We start from the raw sequence: 19769 nt of genomic DNA, 5'->3' as shown, positions 1-19769 counted from the left end.
TTCAAATCAATTCACTAGAAGACAGAATAAAGTAAAACAGGGCCAAATTTGGAGGTTCTTGGATCACTCGTTGACCAAAAATAGTCAAAAAACGGTCAGAATCTCAAAAAAGTGAATTTTTGTCAATTTTTTGCATTTTTTTGACTTTTTTGCTTAAAATCTCGCTGGAAAGACTCATTTTGGAAATTCTTTTTGCTTGACCATAAAGGACAATCTAATTCCTACGAGTTCGACCAAAAATAACGATTTCTAACTCAAACTGGGCATTACAGGAGGGCTTCGCCCTCCTATATAGCCCATGTCGTATATATACGACATCGGCACTTAAAGGGTTAATACAATGTAGATTATAAGAAAGTGTCTGTTTCATTCAAAGAAGATGCCATACTATCGCCTATCGAGGCTTACTTTTTGGTCAGCAACAAAACAATTGATTTGTGCTACTGTTTTTCCAGCCCTTTTTAATACAATATTTCCTCCGTTTTTAAATCTATCATCCTTTTCCCAAATCAACACCAAGAATCAGAAGAATTTCCCCTTTTGCGGTCGGCCTTCCCTTTTCATGACGATCTCTCCCCCCTATTCTCTTTTCGAAATCAATTTCCAAGCCTTGTTTCAGATAACAATTTAACTATGTGAGCAAAGTGCAATGCTCTTTGTAGGGTAATCCTCAAATTTTGTTATACATTATTCATGAGGTTTCATTATATGTAGTTCTAAACCGTATATATGAGGTCATCAGTTGAAGATGATATGTCAGTCAATGAGGTTTTCGGCCCAGTCCTATCTGGACTTCTTCTTCATATCATGATGGTCTCTTCTCCTTTCCTAATCAACTCCCCTTTTTCCAATCTGCCCCTCCTCACTTTTTAAAGCAACTACACCCATTTTAGATCAATCACTCCTGCCAATCTCTCCTCCCTTTTTTAACGGGGCTATAAAGGGTTCTTTTTGACTGGATAAATTTCAACTCTCTAAGCAAAATGTAAGTTAATTTTCGTTCATACTAGAACACTTTTTATTCAAATCAAAGTCCTGTATTCAACTCATTTTATAATTTTTACAGAAAAGACTCTTTGCAACCCCACCTCCCCACCTAAATCCACCTAAAGGTCCTCCAAACTCTTCGAAAAACTTGAAATCTTCAGTGCAGTTACTTTGTCGGTAACTTCAGATTTGCCATAAGATGCAGGGTGTCTAGTTTCTTTACGCCCTTGCGTTTATTAGACAAAAAAACTATTTGAAATTATTTATTTTTCTAGAAAGCAATTGCAATGACAGAAAGTAAAATAGCTATAAGTATTGGTGGTTATAAAGCAGACTTTGTTGACAGTCTACCAGAAGATTTGAAATGTATGGTTTGTCATCTTGCTTACCGTGAACCAGTTCAATTGACAGCTTGTGGACATCGTTTGTGTCAAGTCTGTTTCAAAACCATGGAGAAGCATTACCACATGAGGTACGCTCTATTCAACGATTCGCTCAAAAGCCTAATTGTACACTTTGTGGGCATAAGCAATAGGGTACATATACAATTTTTTTTTATTCACATCCAAAAATTTTGTAGTCTTCGGATGTTATTAACTTTTTGGGTTTTAACTTATTTTCACCATTTTGTGAGAGTTTTGACCATTTTCCTAAGAAATCAGGTATTTTAGAGCCTACAAAGCCTTAAAATGTTCTTAACTTGTTCTTAATATTTTGACCATCGAAGCCTCTTATGTTCTTATATAATTTGTTCTTATAAAAAAACGTGTAAGATGATGTGCTGTTGGTGATGCTCGAGGACTCAAATGAGCCTATTTTCTTTCACTACCTCCTAAAGCTTTTTAGATAATTCAACCATGGCAAATGATAGCCCTTGACCCAATGAGCGAGCATATGGTATAATATCTGGGGTGGTCAAAGCAAATTTTTCAGAAAATGAGCTAGAATGCTAAGCAACCCCTGATCCGAGAATTGAGGTTGTTTATAAAAAAAATGTGTAGTCGAAGGCTGAGTAGAATCTGCTTTGCAGGATTTTGATAAATTTGCAGTTTGAATAGTAAACTGGTATGCACCGGGGTTGGCCTAAATAATCATAGTGTGAAAATAATCATAGTGTGAAAATAGCCCCGGCTAAATTCTAGAAACATAGCCCCCACCTTCACAAAGCAAAATATGAAAATAAGTTTGCATGCAAATTCTCGATAAATTTATTGCGCCGCAGGGAAAATTTTTTTTCAAGAGGGATAAAACATAGTTTAAAATATCTTCAACCTATCAGCTCTGCCCCCATTACACAACACTCAGCCCCCTAGCAAGCTAGCCCCCAGTATTTTTTGAAAAATACAGCCCCAATCAAGCAAAAATGGTTTAGCCCCCCTAAGCTCAGAGGGGGGTGCATTCTATGAATAATTTTAAAGATTCGCCTCTTAAACTCGATAGTAAATTTTTTAAAGACATTAACTGGCCGAATGAGGCCAAAAATCGCAACATAAAGTCGTGAATGTTTGTATTTGTGAACGTTTTAGGCTGTGTGGATAGTTACAAGGGAAGCAAGCAAACCGGCGTGCTCGATAATTGCAAATTTTAGTTCGATCCTTTTTATTCAACCTTAGTCAACAAAATTGAAAAAAAAATCTTATTCCTTATAACAAAAAAGGCAGGAATGCAGGCAGTGTACGAAAGATTTTACGCCTGTCCTCTATGGCAAAGTAGGACCGTGTTTTTCGGGTATAAGAACTTAAATGGAAATATTAACAAGTTTTTGGTGTATACTCTCCCTTCTCACAGACCCACTAGGACTCCTTCCCACTGGAAAAATTGGCCAAAATATCGTACCCGCTAGAAAATTATCTTCTAACTTTGTGTTCCCACTGAAAATAATCAAATAAACCAATCCTCACTGCAAAATGTTATACTAGTTTTCCGATCCCTACTGAATTTAAATCCCCAGCCATAGAAAATATGGGAATGTCATCCCCATCGAGTTTCAGTCTTTTATTTTTACCCCCATTGGCTGAAAAAGTCCTAGCGGGTCTGTGAGAAGGGGGTTTGTGTATTTCAAATCTTTCTTTTAGTGATACACCTTTATTGTGTCCATTCGATAAATCCTTCATCGACAGCTCTCAGGTAAATCAATGTTTTCCTTTTAAATCAGTTTCTAGTACTTAGGTTTCTTTTCTGCCAGAAACTCGCAAATTAGACCTAACTTCTTTATGAATGTAATGCGACTGACGTATTGTGCATGTCAAAACAATTTTTGAAATTTTGAAAGGGCGTACAAATCAAGGCAAAAAAGTTGCGTCAAACACACGAAACACTTATTTTTTTGTCGCAATCAAAGTTCAAAGTCCTGTGCAACTAACGCTATTTATAAGGAATTTATTTAGTACAATTTAATACGGTTAAAAAGTTTTGTTAATAATTCTCAGTAGCGTAGACAAGACAAGAGCAAAATTTGTGTAGGAGAGCAGATTTTTATGACGCAGTAATTATCTTTTTATATTATGAATAGATAGTTACAGTGTCATAAAATGCTGCTCTCCTACACAAATTTTGCGCCCCTCTTGTCTTGTCAACGCTACTGATTCTCATCGTTTTTCAGGTGTTTCTTGACAGAGCTATTGGAAGACAAGTGTTGAGCTTGTTCGTGAAATGTTCCAATCAATTAACTGGTTGTTTATGGACTGGAGAACTGAACCAGCTTCAGGTTTAAATCAACTTTCTTTATTCCCCACCCTATTAAAGAAGGCCTAACAATGTATGCAGTTTCCTGGATTTCTACCCTTAAAGTAAAAACCAGATGGAACCTCCAATCTTTTTTGCTTTCGGTTCAGGTGGTCGAATTAGCTTAAGGTGGTCGAATTAGCTTAAGGTGGGAGTTTGAACCACAAAGGTCTGTGAGATTTAGGTTAGAAGGAGCCATAATTCCCATGGTTTCATGCTTTCAGGTGCCCTCAACGAATTCGGTTCCATTTGTCTTGAGTTAGATTCCCCATCGAGAAAAGACAAAGATTCGGATTATAAATATCTGAAACCTGTGTTTTGCACATGAATGTGTAATTTTAAGAAAAGAAACAAAGAAATATAAGAAATTTAATGAAATTTTACTGTGTTGTGAAAATTTGCAGCCAAACTTTGTTTGGAATGAAGAATAGTCTGCAGTATTAAATCCGGGAAATAGGAAAAAGCTCTTACAGCCGTCCTCTGTCAAACCAACTAGGCACCCAAACGAACAGGTAGCCCAAATAAATAGCTGAATTTTGGTGACGTATCGATTGGACCTAGGTTTCCTTTAGAAATTGGGGGGGGGGGGGCTTATATCATTTACTCCTGGTAAAGGGTCATCCCAATAAATTGTCAACCACTATTGGAGATGCTTTATTGAACTGCCTCTATGGGTGCTATTAGGTGGTGCATGGTTCGCAGCGCTCCTATGTCCATTCTGGCGGTGTCAAGACAAAAATGTGTGATGCGTCTGACGTACCCCTTCCTCTGGAATAGCCTTAAAAATGTCATAAATGATTTATTTCAATTTTTTCATTTTACAGGACCATTTGTTAGATTGTGCACTGGAAGAGATAACTGACGAAAAGGTTTGATTAATAGGCTTGATTTTAGAGTTTATTTTTTCAATTTCATTTCATAGGTGCAGATTTTTTTTTGGAAGCTTACATTTTTTGTCCCTTTTGAGATCCATCAAATTTGGATCAAGGATTCCATAAATCACTTAATAATAATTGGGCTGTTCCATTTAAAATCCATACAGGGGTGGACGTACCTTTGCAAGCCACAAATAATTCTTGAAACTACATGGATACCCCGTGGAAAATAGCAAAATTTGCCTTGACTCCAAAACCCTTGGAAATATTCTTAAAGTGAGGGTGGACGAACTAAAATTAATCTTTAACACCCTGGAAATTTTATAATTCTATCTCCTGGAAAAATAAAGACTTTACTTAGAACCCTGGAGATGTGCCTCCCTCTTGCAAGGACATAAAATGCGATGGCCCATTCATAATAACGTCAATTATTCTCCTTTTATTTTATTTCACAGCCAAAGTTAGCAGAATTGCAAGAGAGAAAGATGGGCAGTCAAACATCACTTTATGATTTACCAGACTGTGATTTACCAGTAAACTTTTTATTATCATACATAATTATTTCTTTAGTTTAACTTGATTGCCGTACTAAAAATCAGAGAGAAAAACACTCTAAATTGTAGTGAAACTAAAAATAAATTCAGTTTGACATCCGATTTTTGTCATCATCCGATGCCTGACTTTTGTCATTGCAATTCCAACGATGAATGCTCTTGTCTACACAGCTCAAGACTTTAAATAATTTTTTTTAAAGAGTAGGAGTTTAAGGGTTAAAGAGCGAAGGTAGATGATATTACCTAGAATGTCCCATATTTTTTTCCACTGTAAACTTGAATTGATTTTTTGCACTTCTGATATGAATTAAACTGCAAACACCCCTGATATGTTTTGATATAGGGATGCTAATTGTGTATGAAATTCCCGTCCGAGAATTGCCCAGAATTGCCCAGAATTTGGGGTGACCTGTTTCAATTTTCTTAAAAAAGTTTAGAAATCAAAAGATTGTATTAACCTCTAGCCATTCAAGTTTTTGATTCAAATTTAATGAAATTTAAAGATCTCTCATATAAAACTTACTAATCAAGCAAATCAAGTTTCTAAAATTCAAAAAAACACAGGCAGGGATAATTCTTGAATGGGAATTTTATGCACATTGCGCATCCCCTATATCAGAGGGGATACATGGAGTATAGGTATAAATTAATGTCAAATTTATCCTTTACAGACGCATGAAATCAACCAATCAGAAAAGAGTCTTTTACAAAAGCTTTTAGAAAGAATAGAACGAAACGAAGATGCTACAAGAACGTTAACGAAAGAATTTGAAGACTACAAAGAATACCAAAGTAAAGCTATGGAAATTTTGAATCAAGGTGATTTTCTATTATTCGACGGAATATTTCTATGACTCGAACTAACTCTCAGTCCCCGTGACGCAAACTTTTTTCCGTAAGCGGCCCAAGCCCTGATTTAGCGGCCCATGACCTGGGAAACTTTGCGACGTTTGAGACTTGCTTTTTTGCCACGATTTTAGAATTTATAGTGGCCCCAGACCAGAATTATTGGCCTAAAAAGTTCTAAAAAAACTAGTAGAACACATTCATTAGAAGATCATCAAATTGAAGTACTTTTCCATGGGAATATAACGGTTCGTTCATCTTCTTTTTCCAAAAAAGCAAGTCTCAAACGTCGCAAAGTTTCCCAGGTCTTTGGCCGGTAATTCAGGTCTTGGGCCGCTAAATCAGGGCTTGGGCCGCTTACGGAAAAATAATTTGCGTCCCCGTCATAGGGAAAACCATTCGTAAAATACTTTCTAAAATTCGAATTATTCCAGTTTGACTTCGAATAAGCGAGAGTCAACTGTACCTTTCTTAATAACTAGTCATAGCTTTCACTAACTGCCACCCGCTAATTAATACAAATGCTTGTAAAAACTAATAATGCTAACTAGCCGGTACCCGGCGTCGCACGCCGGTTTAGCTGTTTGCTGAACGCATTTAAAGTCCTTTGGATGTTGGGAAGGTGGCTTAAACACCCCTTAAACACGATGAAATCAAAATTAAAGGGAAGAATTCTCTTCAAAGTTTGACTCTATCCCTCCCGGGTGACGTATCTTTTAACCATATTTTGAAAAATATTTTTGTGGCAAAAATGATCAGAAAGCAGAAAGGGCGCCATTCCCAAATTACACCATACCGGCGACCAGCGACGTCCGAGACGGCTCTGCAATTAGATTTTTTTTTCTCGCTTTGCTCGCGTTATATTTGCCGTATATCTTGATGTTTAGGAAAACTTTGATGTCAAGATAAGCGGAGTGAAATAATAGACATGACACGCGATTCGTCGAAAAAAGGCAGCCCGGGGGGTGCTTAGGCAAGAGAAGGAAGGGTATTGGTATATGCCGGCCTTAAAAAGGTGCCTTTTTTGAAACATGGCAGTTTGAAAAATCGGAAAATCAAACTTCAGTCCCACTAAGAATCGGAAAAATAGGAAAATTTTAACTTCTTGCCCCCAGAAAGATAGAAATTTGGTGAAATTAGTCCCAAAAAGTGAATTAAAATTCACACAATATCCCTTGTTTCTTATCCTCTTTATTCTGCTAAGGGTCCAAGGGGCAGGGCCGAAAGTCAGCTCGCAACCATAGTCCCCCCGGAAGGCAGCAATTTTATGGTGCTTTTTATAAAATAACTTCGTCATAACTTCGATAACTTTTCAAATTCAACAATGACTTAGATTTACAGCAAAATAATTATAGACATAGATGTTTAAAGGTCCCTTCTTTCTTTTCTTCTTTCTTACGAAGAAAGAACTCTAGTTTTTACCGCCTTTTGAATGTATTTTTAATGTTGCTGTTGTTCTAACAAACTTGTCTTGTGATTCTTATGTTTTATTTTATATTTGTTCTTTTCTTTAACAGATTCTGTTTAAAAGATTTTCTTTTGTTTTGAAAAGAATTCGAATGTCTCAAATCAAATAGGTCGTTAATTACATTCGAAAATATAAAACAAAAGAAAAGAAATAAAAAAAAGAAAAAGTCTAATCTATCAATCAAAACAAAGTCTTTATAAAACGGCGCGAATCTGATTTAACACATTTGTGGAGCAAGAAGCAAAAGTCATCTTTTAAAAGAACAAAACATTGCTTGCGAAATCGAAAGTGACACACAGACAGAAAACAAAATGACATACGCGTTATACTATTAATATATAGATTAAGGCTTTTTAATGCTTTATAGCAAAAGTTTGGAAATGATTTGGAATAATTAGAATGATTCTTCTCAGCATTTTCTTTGAGATATCAATGAATAAGCTAACATAAATGAAACATATTTTTTTTCTAAAAATGTGAATTACTTTTTACAAAGAATAAAATACGAATCTTAAAACATTCATTAGGAAAAGTGTCCAGGTAGAATCAATTACAGACAGTTACAGATACTAAACCAGTCAAAAGACATGCAACTATATTTATTTCAACCAATTTGAAATGTAAATGAAACATAGTAGAACCAAACAGCATAAGAAATGCTATGAGCCAGAAACATAACGAGCAGGAACCAAAAATTGACAGGTAACAATGTACTTAGGAGTTTTTACAACTGTTTAACAAAGGATATCGTGATCCAAAATTGTTTACATTAAATGGATTTACCAGTAATCTAGAAGCTGTAACAGCGTTGTGTAAAGGATGGAAGATGATAGGACGTAACGTGGTAATAGTATCAGTAACGAGGCAATATTGATGAGCAGGAAGCAGGTATTAACAGGAAATAGCGTACATTCAGGACTTTTTCCAACGGCATGATAAGGGATCTCATAGACAAAATTGTTTACATTAAAAAGATATGCCAGTTATCTTGCAGTTGTAACAGCAATATCGTGTAGAAGGATGGAAAATCATGACGTAACGTGGTAATAGTAGCAGTAACGAGGTAATATTGCGTTGTCAAGGTAAACGAATCCTCATTCATAAAAAGCTTAAAGGGAAAATAAGAAACATGAAATTAGATGATATGGCGGTCATCGAAAAAATGCTCTGTTCGCGTTGCAACGGGTGTTGAAAATGCATGCGGGCGGACGGGCGGTCAAAAACATTCCCAAGTTTTTTTTAATCACGCCAGTAACTCAGGGTAACGCGAGCAAAACAATTTTTCTTTTTAAAAGAACAAATTGCTTTTCCCAGATTTTTTTCCGCATCTCCGCACCGGAAAATCAGCGGAAAATTTGATGCGGGCGGGTGACGCAAATATAGAAAAATTTTTCGATGACCGCCTATATATGGTGAGTGTACTGAAATTTCCTCAAAAATAGTTCACCAAAAGTTTCTTTCAATCTTTGATAATAATTTCCCAAATAGTGCCTGGTAAGTATCAACAAGAACACAGGTTAAACATAAAAGATTAATAAAACCAAGTCTTATAAAAAGTACAGAAAGAAAAAAATATTTGTACTTACTGTCGAAGTACCATAACCACAGGATCTTTAAGCATTCTTGTTGGGAGTAGAGTATGTTGAATGACAATTGTCGAATAAATTTAGTTATTGTGGAATTTTGTTGCCAATTCAACCACCAACAATAATTTTCAATATTCAATCATTGTTCTACTATTATCATTTTAATCATTGTTCATTATTATTGGGGACAAACTGTTTGGGTCGAAAAATGAATCAATCTCCTGAATGCCTAAGACAGGAGACAGATTGTAATTTGACTGTCAGCAAATCCACTGATTGGTATATGTATATATCTTGTTTAATCCGAGAGTCAAAAGTAAATGCGTATACTGGTATATAGTAGGGGCCACTATGTCGCGAAAAAGCTTCCCGTGTGCAGCAGCTTGTGCAAAGGGATTTTATGATTGAATATTGTTCCTTGAATGTAGAAGATCAAAATTTGAGAGGTGGGGCCGGGTGTGACCACCCGTTGCCATGGAAACTGACGTCATTGGTTACTATGGCAACCAAAATAAAACGTCAAAATTGAAAATTTTTTGTTTCAGTCGAAAGAGCATGAAATACTGATAAAGAAAAAGGTCACAACCTATATCTGAAAATGAATATATCAGGAGATATAAAGGAAATAAGGCAAAATGACGTCATAAAACGATGACGTCATCGAAAAATAAAAATTTGCCAAAATTCAAAAATTTTTGGTTTTTTGGAAAGAATACCTTCCAGTGAACAAAAAATATTATTACGAAAAAGTCTGAAAATCTTTTTTAAGAAGTCTATGAGCAAAAATTTATATTTTTAAATTTTGCCTGTAATGTGCTTGGGCAAGCTCCAACCTTCGACAGGCAAAAAATGAAATTGTCAATTTTGACCACTAGATTTTTTTTAACGAGTTTTCAAACGTTTTCGTATTAATATTTTATGTTCACTGGAGGGTCTTCTTTTCAAAAAACCAAAAATTTTCGAATTTTCGCAAATTTTGATTTTTCGATGACATCATCGTTTGATGACGTCATTTTGCCTTATTTCCTTTATATCTCCTAATATATTCATTTTCAGATATAGGTTGTGACCTTTTTCTTTATCAGTTTTTCATGCTCCTTCGAATGAAACAAAAATTTTTCAATTTTGACGACTTTTTATTTTGGTTGCCATAGTAACCGATGACGTCAGTTTCCATGGCAACGGGTAGTCACACCCGGCCCCACCTTTCAAATTTTGATCTTCTACATTCAAGGAACAATATTCAATCATAAAATCCCTTTGCACAAGCTGCTGCACACGGGAAGACATAGTGGCCTCTACTAATAAGTATTTTGACTGGAATTCCATTTTGACTGCAGGAGGAGAGAGCTTGAATTAAAAAAAAAATCCAGAAACTTCTCCATTCTATTTCCTGCATGTTGACCAATCGGGCAAAATTCTACCAGATAACAAGCGGAATAGAATCTACTGTCGAAAGCTGAGTAAAATGCCCGCGGCGCCTGCTATTATAAAGAAAAAGATTTTAGGCTAGTAACTGACGTCCCGGAAAAAAACCGAACATTTACGGAAGAGACTAATTACGGGTAGGCTTGCGCGACAAAACAAAACAAAACGCGCAAGAATTCGAGATTCCAGTCCAATATCTATGCGTGAAACTATAAGTGCCTCCTCGTCGCTGCGCTCCTGCGGGGGCAATAACAATAAATAACACAAAATACGTAATAGTTATCGGACAGTTGCGAGTACAATATGAGAAATATTTTACGAGTTCCGAGATTTTTCCGTACAATATTTTCCGAGCCTTTAGGCGAGTAAAATATACGGAAAATGCGGAACGAGTGAAATATTTCCATATTGTACGAGCGAATGTCTGATAACTGGTTTATCGGTGACCCAAAAAATGCACTTTTTGTTTTGGAGGACACTTTCGTAGCAAAGTGACGTTAGATTGCTTTTACCGCTACAATGCAACAACATCTTTTCGTCAATTTATATTTTTACATGTAAAATACAAGATATATTGTACTCTTTTTAACCAATCAGATTGCAGATATTTTTTGGATCGCCGATAAGCCTAGAAATTCCTCAGGGACGGGTATTTGTTTTATTTTGTTCTTATGGTTTTTAGCCAAAGTTCAGCCTTGTGTTCTTATATTTAATCCTCTTAAAGTGTCGTTTTCATTTTCTCTCTAAGGTCTTGACGTGGTGACATCATCACTGAAAATTATGGAAGCTGAAACAGTACCTGATGTTGGATCTCGTTGCTCCACGCTGGAACAAATAGTGCACTCAATCGCTAATCTTCTCAAAGAAGTTTCTCTCAAAATGGATACAAAACTTGGCCAAAAAACTTACAATGAAGATTTAACGACAACCAGACAGGAGTTTGATACAAAGTTTGAAAATTTGTCCAAAAAGATGAAAAAACTGGAGCTTGATTTGTTCGAATATGTAGACGGAGTTAACATGAATACTACACTGGAAACGAAGGGAAATAGCCCAGCCTCGCCCATTGAATTGATGGATGGAGAATTCCCTGAAGCCCGGATATCCGATTTGGAAAAGAAGATCGGAAGATTGGAATTGATGAACCCAGTTTCGGGTTTCTTCGCGTGGACTTTACGCGAATTTGATTATTTTCAAAGCATGTTGCCATCTAGAAAGCGTGGGAAATTGAAGACGTCATGTTTCGGATTTGAATGTCGTATTGTTTTGTATTGGACCAACTTGAAACGACGTAAACTACTCGGGCTAGGATTTGAAATTGTCGGACGGACGCCTATGACCGTTGGCTACTTACCATTCTTTTGTGACGTCATCATATCGCTGTTAGATCGTAACGGGGAAATTATGACTCGCAAAATCTCAAATTCGGATTTCGTCCCTGGTAATCCAGTTGAAGATCAAGAGGTTATGTTGCGTGCGACTATCCCCGACTTTCTATGTTTTCCACAACATAAAAGTTTTGTTTTTGAAGACACGTTAAGATTATTCGGATATTTCAAACCTTTTGATCCGTCCGTTTAATAAGCTTTGGTAATAAAATCGAGTATTGTTATGTATCAGAACAGATGAATTTGAGTCAACAAACATTTTTTATCATATCTTAGTAATGAAATGACACGACTTTGTCAATACAAAAATATGAATGAGGGATATCTGGTGTCTTGGCATAAACTTGAATGATAACAAAGGCGAATTACGACGAAATTGGTCTTTTTTATTATCCTTCTAACTTCGTTTCTTGGTGTTTGATATTTTTAAGGCGACCTGCCAAAACTCTATAAATAGAAAAAAAAAGAAAAAATTTCGTGTTTATCTATATTTAGATTAGGTTTTCTATTATGTTGTCTAGATTATATAGGTATAAATTTTGTTGTTTTTATTTAACAGAGCGATGTTAAGTACCGGCGACTTTACATGAAAGCGTCAGTTGTACCGTGGGTTGGGGTCTGAAAGCGTCGGGACGCTTTTTTCGTATATGGGCTTCGCCTAAAGACAAAAAGCGTAGTCGAATTTTTCAGCATGCAGCTTGTACATGCACGAGGCCTCCCCTAAGCGGTTCACTATTTTCCGTTGACATCATATTCTTATATATCATATTATCATGCATTCATTTCTTTATAGAAAAATAAGAAAATTTAAAATACTGAAAAAAAGAAGAGCCCGCCGTCTTCTGCGAAATCATATTGGTGGTCCCAAAGAGATGGGCGTGTTTTTGGTGATTCAAGATCAATCGATTTTATCAATTCTAATGATAGCTAGATAAAGACTTCTTGACCAAAAAATAATGTGTGGTCAATACCCGTAACAGTTGGCAACCAAATCTTATGACAATGGAAGTATGCAAAGCTCAACACTTAGTGTTTTAAGTACTATGGTAACAACAACAGTCTATGCTCACTTAACCGAGCCGCACTGATGAGTCCTGGGAAGGACAAAACAAGAGTCTTAAAGATGATGACAGAAGATGGAAGTATAAGCCTGATTTAAAAGACATCGTTAATGGTTTGTCGCTCCTGGTATGTTCTTTGTTCTATTATTCTTTTACAAAGGTCTACATTCCAGACTGAAAATTCACTTTCAATGCACCTTTTTGTAATTAAAACGTCCAAAATTTTTAAAGCTTCTGTATGTTCTTAACTGTTTGGGTTTTAAGCCTAAATATATTCTTTTAATTTTCGATGTCACTCTTATTTAAAAAAACCTTTAATTAGTTTTGGTGTATAAAGCCTTTGTACAGGGCTTGCAGTGGTCTGGAGATTTTACTTACAGGAACTGTTTGGTTTCATTTCTTTTAATTACTAATTACATTAGCTCAATCAGGCATAACCGTTACAAACGTTCGAAAATCAACTAAACAATAAACTGAACAATCAACCTTCTACCCCTCACGTTCAGTATGTTAATATGCACTGGAATAGGAGAAAAATAATGTTTTGAGTACTGTGTTATTAATTGAGACTTTGTAATTTTTTAGTTGGCTTGAAAGGTTTTATCTTATTATGGACGAATTTGATGAAAATTATATCATGACAACTATGATTTTCTTTTGAATTTTGGCGTTTTTTGGCAAGGATGATTGGCTATTTATGGTTTATTTGACTTCATTACACATCATATTGTTACAATAACATAATGAAATTTCGAGGGCTAGCTTTCCTGTTGGCCTGGCTAGGGCTTTACGGCAATGTCATTGGGTTTGGACACGGTGTATATAAAGAAGCACAATGGATATCAACACCAAACTATCATTTTGTCGATCGAAGTTTGAAAGTAACACGAAGTTTCATACCACGAACACCTTTACTTATAATGAAGAGCAAGAGTTTGACTTCAGGAAAACAAGAAGAAAACAAGAATCTAGGAACTCATAAACGAGGAAAAATCGACTCGCCTAACTTGAAGATTAGCGTGCAGTCAGCAGAAACTCAACCGGCAAAACGAGATAAAATGAATTCTAATCGAAAGACATCAACATTTTTAGATGCTCAAACGCGGAATGAAATCGATTCGTTCACTCCATCAATTAAAGACAAAAAGAGCTTGATAAATATGACTTCAGAAAATGGAATATCTAGTAAGAAGCTAAAGCATCCTCCAAATGATGTTCTATCCAGTAAGAGAAATGGCATTCTTTTTTTGAAACAAGGTTCGCATCATGATATATCGAAACCATCGAGTAACCATTTACTGAATTCAACAAAATCTCCTTCAGAACCAATCAAAAAACGACAGGAAATTGATTCCAGCTTATCCAGCGCTTTCAGTGAACTACAACCAGAAGGCACTCCACAGATTGTGAACAATGCAGGCAGCTCAGCCAAGAAATTTAAAATCTCGCAAAAACTCGTCAATAAATTATCAGCTTTGAAATTGTCTGGTAAAAATGAAGTTATCACACTACCGGGCGTAGTAAATGTTTACGGACCTCCGCCGAAGACTCTTGGTGTACCTCAAGCTCAGGAACCGTTGAATGTCGTTGCCAGTCCACATTTAACGAAGTTTCACTCGTATCATAAGTTTAATTTACTACCACAGACCTTTAAGGGCGGTATCACGCCAATTGATTTGTATGCAAGGCGGAAACCGATGGAAATTAACACGGGACACCCGCAGCATTTGTTTTTACCGTTTTCCAGACATCGACACGCTCATCGTAATCCGTTTTCGCCGGTTCTGAAAGAAATTCCATCTATGAGTTACCTAAGGAAAGAGCATCTTCTCGATAACGCAGGAGATGTTCGTTATTTAACGCATCGTCGAGCTCCGATGCTCGCAACATTACCTGAATACAGATCACAACCTTTGCGTGAGGAAGCAGCTCTTGCACGTGAAGAGTTACCACAGCAACAAGGTCTTCCTCAGTCTATTATGGAACAATTGAAATTCACCAACGCGCAGCCGCGAGAGATTCAAGCAGGTCCACCGGAAGAGAAATTCCTTCAGGGTCGAGAACTAACATTAGGACCAAACGAAGATGTCGATTTAGCGCATTTGAATTTAAAGGAAGGTCGTTTTCAAACCACTCCCACCAGTAACGACATGCCAGCAAGTCTAAGGCAACAATTAGCCGAAGAAACAGCACAAATACGAAACCCGAACAGTCCGGGCGTCGAACTTTACAACACGCCGACGTCCACCTCCTCCATAGGCGCCACTCATCAAGAATTAACCAATCAGCAGATAGAACAGAACCCAAACACGATACAAAGTCCAGATGTAACAACCGACACTTCGGCTTCAACTCGTGACGTCACTAATGCTGGTTATCAACTACAACCACAGGCCAGTGTCCAGGCTGTTGGGGCTGAACCATCTTCGCAGTATCATACTTATAATACGGGTGGCGCCACTCTAATGGAACCTCAACCGCAAATGTCACACGAGTCGGTTACAGACCATCTTAACGGTTTAGGCGCCAACGAAGGTGCAAGTTCGTCTCATATTGGGGCTGTGGATGGTGATAGCGCTCTCTATGGAAATCATTTGACTGGAGGTCATGATTTTGGAGAACATAATTTGGAGGGTTTGACTGATGGCAGCAATCATATTTATAGTAAGTTCACGGAAACATTCTTTAATAAGTACTCTCGGGTACCTAATAGCCGGGGGGTTTGGAATAAGCGGGGGGGGGGGGGTTGGAAAAAATCTCAAAACTTAATAAGCGGGGGGGTTGGAATAAAAATGTCCTGGGTGGAAAACTTTTGAAAAGGAGGCTCATACAGCAGAATTAGGACAAAAGAGGGAAGTTTCAAAAACATTTTCCCAAAATGGGGGGGGTTGGAATAAGAATGTCCTGGGTGGAAAATTTTCGAAAAATTAATTAGCGGGGGGACGGCTATTAGGTACCCGAGAGTACGCTCCTCTCGAAAAATGCATAAAGTCGTGTTCGTGAATCTCATTTTCAAAGTTTTGATGTCAAGATACTTCATCCTCGTCAGACATAATTAACATTTGCAAGCGTTTGCGGATTTGTATCAAAATTGAAAACAATCGTTTGGGAAAACATATTACATTTGTAAATGTCGTTTGAAGTAATCATGCCATTTGAAAACGAGGCCCGTAATGCTGTGTTAATTTGTCTCGTGAAGTTTGTACAAAAAATACAGACTTTATACTTAGACAATCTTCAGGTCAATGCTACCCCGTATACAGTAGATCACTCGCGGTTATCTGTAGATGCAAGGGATGATAGAAATTTAGACCACGTTCACACGCTACGTTCCGTTTCGCTCCGAAACGAAACGATTCCGAAACACTGTGTGAACGTCAAAATTGGAAACACCAAAAAAGATCGAAACGGATTTGCTCTACTATTTTCATCGGAATGGAACTGCTCTGTTTTTTTGCTCCGAAACGTTCCGAAATGAGTATGAACACTTCCTATCCGTAACAAAAGCCACGCTGGAGCGATACGAATGTGTAACGTCTGAACATGGTCTTATTGGGAGATGTAATAACAGTGAAAGGTTTTTCCACCTACTAAACCTTTCAACATAACCTTCGCATAAAGCATTTAGATATTGAAGATATTATTTTCTATGATACAGAAAGGAGGCGCGCCTCTATGCTGACAAAGCAAAATCAACGAAAGAATTTCTCACAATTTGTGCTTACGCGGCATCGAAAATAGAAAAAGTTGTTCTTTCGTTAGTTTAAAAATATTGTGTAAGCAAATGGTAGGAGATGCGTTGAATGATTTCCGTTTCCTTGGATAGTCTAAATTATAGCCTTTAGTTCACATTTTGATGTACCTTAGGGCATTGGTAAGAGTGTTAGACAGTGTTAGTGCATGGGGCAATTACATAAAGTATATTGTCGTAAAATTTTGTCCTCCGACACAAAATTTTAGACTATGTTCTGGTCATGCTAATACGAGTAAAAACGTCAAAATTATAAAACGTTGCAAGTAATATTAAAAAAAGTGTAGTAAACTGTTTTTCTTTTCTAAAAACCTGCGTATTTGTATGTTTGGAGCAATAATTGACTCTACTTTTCAACCCCTTTTATTTTTCAGTGAAAGCACACTGTCTACCGAATCCTTGTCGTAATGGAGCTTCTTGTACCGCATTGAATCATGGGTATTCGTGCACGTGCACCATGGGATATCAAGGGAAACACTGCGATGGTAAGTGTTTTTATTTTATTGAAATCCAAAACAAAAACTAGAATGTACATACACAGTGCATGTTTTAGTAAAGTAAATTTTCTATAATTTTATGTCACCATTTTTAGTAAAAATTTATTATGTCAACTTCTACCCGGAGATGTACACGTACACTAGCCTGTGTTGATTGAAATATCTTGCTCTCGGCGTAGGTTAGTGTATATCTTCTGGGAGCGTGCAGCGAGATTAAAATCTCCGAAAAATCTCCAAAAATTAAAAGAAAAATTAACGCTTTCCGTGCCACTGTCGGATATATCCGACATGCGAAAATTCTATTCCTTTTCCACATGACAGATGTATCAGACACGCGTATTTGATCTTTATTTGCCATTGTCAGATATATCCAACATGCATTAAATCTGTCTCTAAACCCCAAAATTGAAAATTTTCCATAAATGAAAAACAAGGCCCTTATCTATTGACCCAAGGAATAAGCATGCTAGTATTCCAGCCAAATCTGACCATTTTGCAATTTTTTTCAGAAAAAAATTGTCGGATATATCCGACATTTGGCAAAATAGGAAACCCGTGAAGAATTAACATTTTTTTAAAGCCGCGGGCAAATAGATCAAGGTGCTAACATCAGGTATTAGCACGAAAAGGGTAAGTCGAAGATTACTCTTGCGGGTAAAATAATGAACTTCGATGAATATATTCGAAATTCTTCAGAATACGAGGCTGAAATTTGGCCAAAATTCCAAAGATAAATGAAGAACAATCCTTCAGTTTAGATTATTAGAAATTACTAAGAAAGTAATGAGTTTAAGCTCAAGAACTGTAGGAGAACATTTTAAGCCTGAAATTATGAAAAGAAATTTAGAACAGTTGATTGACATTTGGTAAAATTATTGAATATTATAAAACTAAATGTATTTATATGAAGAAATAAGAATTAAATCAAGAGATTTAGGAATCCTAAGATTAAAATTTTTATCCTAATTGGAACTCATCAGCACTGTGTACTGGTATATACTGGGGCTGACCCGAAAATTGAAGTTTCTTATTAAAAAATGTTTAAAAGGACAGTACTATTCATAATAACAATCAAAATCTTGTCGATTTCACGTGGTCAATTTTCGGACATGTTTCTGCACAGATTCCATTGTCTTTTGACGGAAATATTCTTTACTGTTTTTATGTTTATCAAAAAGAATGATATAAACGCTCGGCGTGTAATACAGTAATACGGTAATTACGTTATTAAGTAGCATAAATGTCCATTGTACAAAGTTCTTATCTGAATTAGTTTTCTGGAACATTGATATAGGGAAGATTGTTATATTCGTCATGATGAGAGTGAAACACAGATATACTATAATCATAGCATCGTTGTAGACGCTTGGTAATTTCCTTGATCGGAATGCTGGAACAAAACAGGCTGCTTGAAGTATAATTTGAAAGGCTGTTTGTATGAGAGAGTGAAGGCTCATGTTACATTCAGTACGTCGTGTGAATGTTGGTTCATGGTAAATTGTGGTTAATGTAAAATCGATCATTCGTAAAGATAGGTACAACACCAGAGCTGAAATTACCATATTTAGTAAAACCACCAATGTTTGCTTGTAAGCCACGCGTCGTATTTCTTGTCTCTCTAATACAACTTCACTTTTGAATACTTGTAAAAGTTTCTGTGATTTGACTAAGATCAAAGACAATGATAGAGTGCTGGGAAGACAAACCAGTGTTGGCTGAGATATACATTTGATGATGGTTGTCTGTCCTTGGTAAATCAAACACGAACTGAGGCCAGATGATAACAGTACTGTCAAGTGGAATAATGACAGGCTAAAGTCTTTAGCTTTAACAACGGGTGTGTCTCGATAGTAAGCGAATAAAACCATAATGAAAATTATGCTCAACGAAAGGATAATAGAACTGATAGTAAGTAATCGAACGATTGGGTCATTAATATCAGGGTATACTAATCTATACGGATCAAAACATGACTTCCCATTCGCATTCGATATTGTTAATTTTGGACATTTTTTACATTTAGCATCTCCCCATGAATTTTTAAATGTGTTTTCAGTGCATTTTAAACATAACCAACCATACGAGTTATTCCATGTGTCTTGATGATTGTTGTTTGGAAGTCTACTAAAAGATTTGTATTCACCAGGCGGGCAATTCGGAACGTGACATTTATCAAAGTTGTCATCATATAATGGGATGCCGTCATCGTTCTCAGGGGTGATTTCGCCTAAAAATCTATAATTATAATAAAGGCCTGTCCAAGTGACAAAATTGATTCCAATACGATTCCAAAGGTCAATGCCTTGAAATGCATTTCTTCTTAGATTCATTAATTTATGTTCTTTGTCTTTGTGTAGAGTTTGAAATCCAATTGTTTTAATGTTATACATTAAAGCTTCAGCCGTTTTCATGAAATATTTATAATCTATCGACGCATGGTTTGGAAATTTGTAATTGCTCAACAAAGACACATTTTGAGAATTAATCAATTTCTTTATTGTCCAATATTGGAAGCCTGTATCAATTTCTATATAATCTTCATTCATCGCTTGGTTCTGATTGGTCAACCTGTCTACTATGTTATGCAATATCCAGAAATGTTCC

General features: G+C 36.4%; 3 protein-coding genes across 3 annotated transcripts in view; all 3 read left to right on the top strand.

Annotated features, from left to right (window-relative positions):
- The first annotated feature begins 729 nt into the window (after positions 1–729).
- On the top strand, positions 730–4586 carry LOC136821356 (TNF receptor-associated factor 4-like). Its single transcript, XM_067077593.1, has 5 exons — positions 730–813; positions 1263–1459; positions 3063–3114; positions 3590–3694; positions 4536–4586. Exons 1-5 carry the CDS (start codon positions 730–732, stop codon positions 4584–4586), a joined length of 489 nt encoding a protein of 162 aa, XP_066933694.1.
- Positions 4587–5045: 459 nt separating this feature from the next.
- LOC136821339 (uncharacterized) lies at positions 5046–12436 on the top strand. The gene is made up of 3 exons (XM_067077578.1): positions 5046–5119; positions 5812–5959; positions 11217–12436. The coding sequence occupies exons 1-3, from the start codon at positions 5072–5074 to the stop codon at positions 12047–12049; spliced, it is 1029 nt and encodes a 342-aa protein (XP_066933679.1). The 5' UTR covers positions 5046–5071; the 3' UTR covers positions 12050–12436.
- Positions 12437–13436: 1000 nt separating this feature from the next.
- LOC136821360 (uncharacterized) overlaps positions 13437–19769 on the top strand; it is a 31966-nt gene continuing 25633 nt past the window's right edge. Inside the window, exons 1-2 of the mRNA XM_067077597.1 lie at positions 13437–15581; positions 17043–17153. Coding sequence (XP_066933698.1) covers positions 13661–15581; positions 17043–17153 — 2032 coding nt within the window. The 5' untranslated portion in view covers positions 13437–13660. The remainder of the gene's footprint in view (positions 15582–17042; positions 17154–19769) is intronic.

This window comes from Clytia hemisphaerica, unplaced genomic scaffold (genome assembly GCF_902728285.1).
Source record: "Clytia hemisphaerica strain Z4C2 unplaced genomic scaffold, Clytia hemisphaerica genome assembly, whole genome shotgun sequence".
Classification (NCBI taxonomy): Eukaryota; Metazoa; Cnidaria; class Hydrozoa; order Leptothecata; family Clytiidae; genus Clytia; species Clytia hemisphaerica.
The sequence above is the reverse complement of the archived record's forward strand: the minus strand, read 5'-3'. Positions and strand labels throughout refer to the sequence as shown.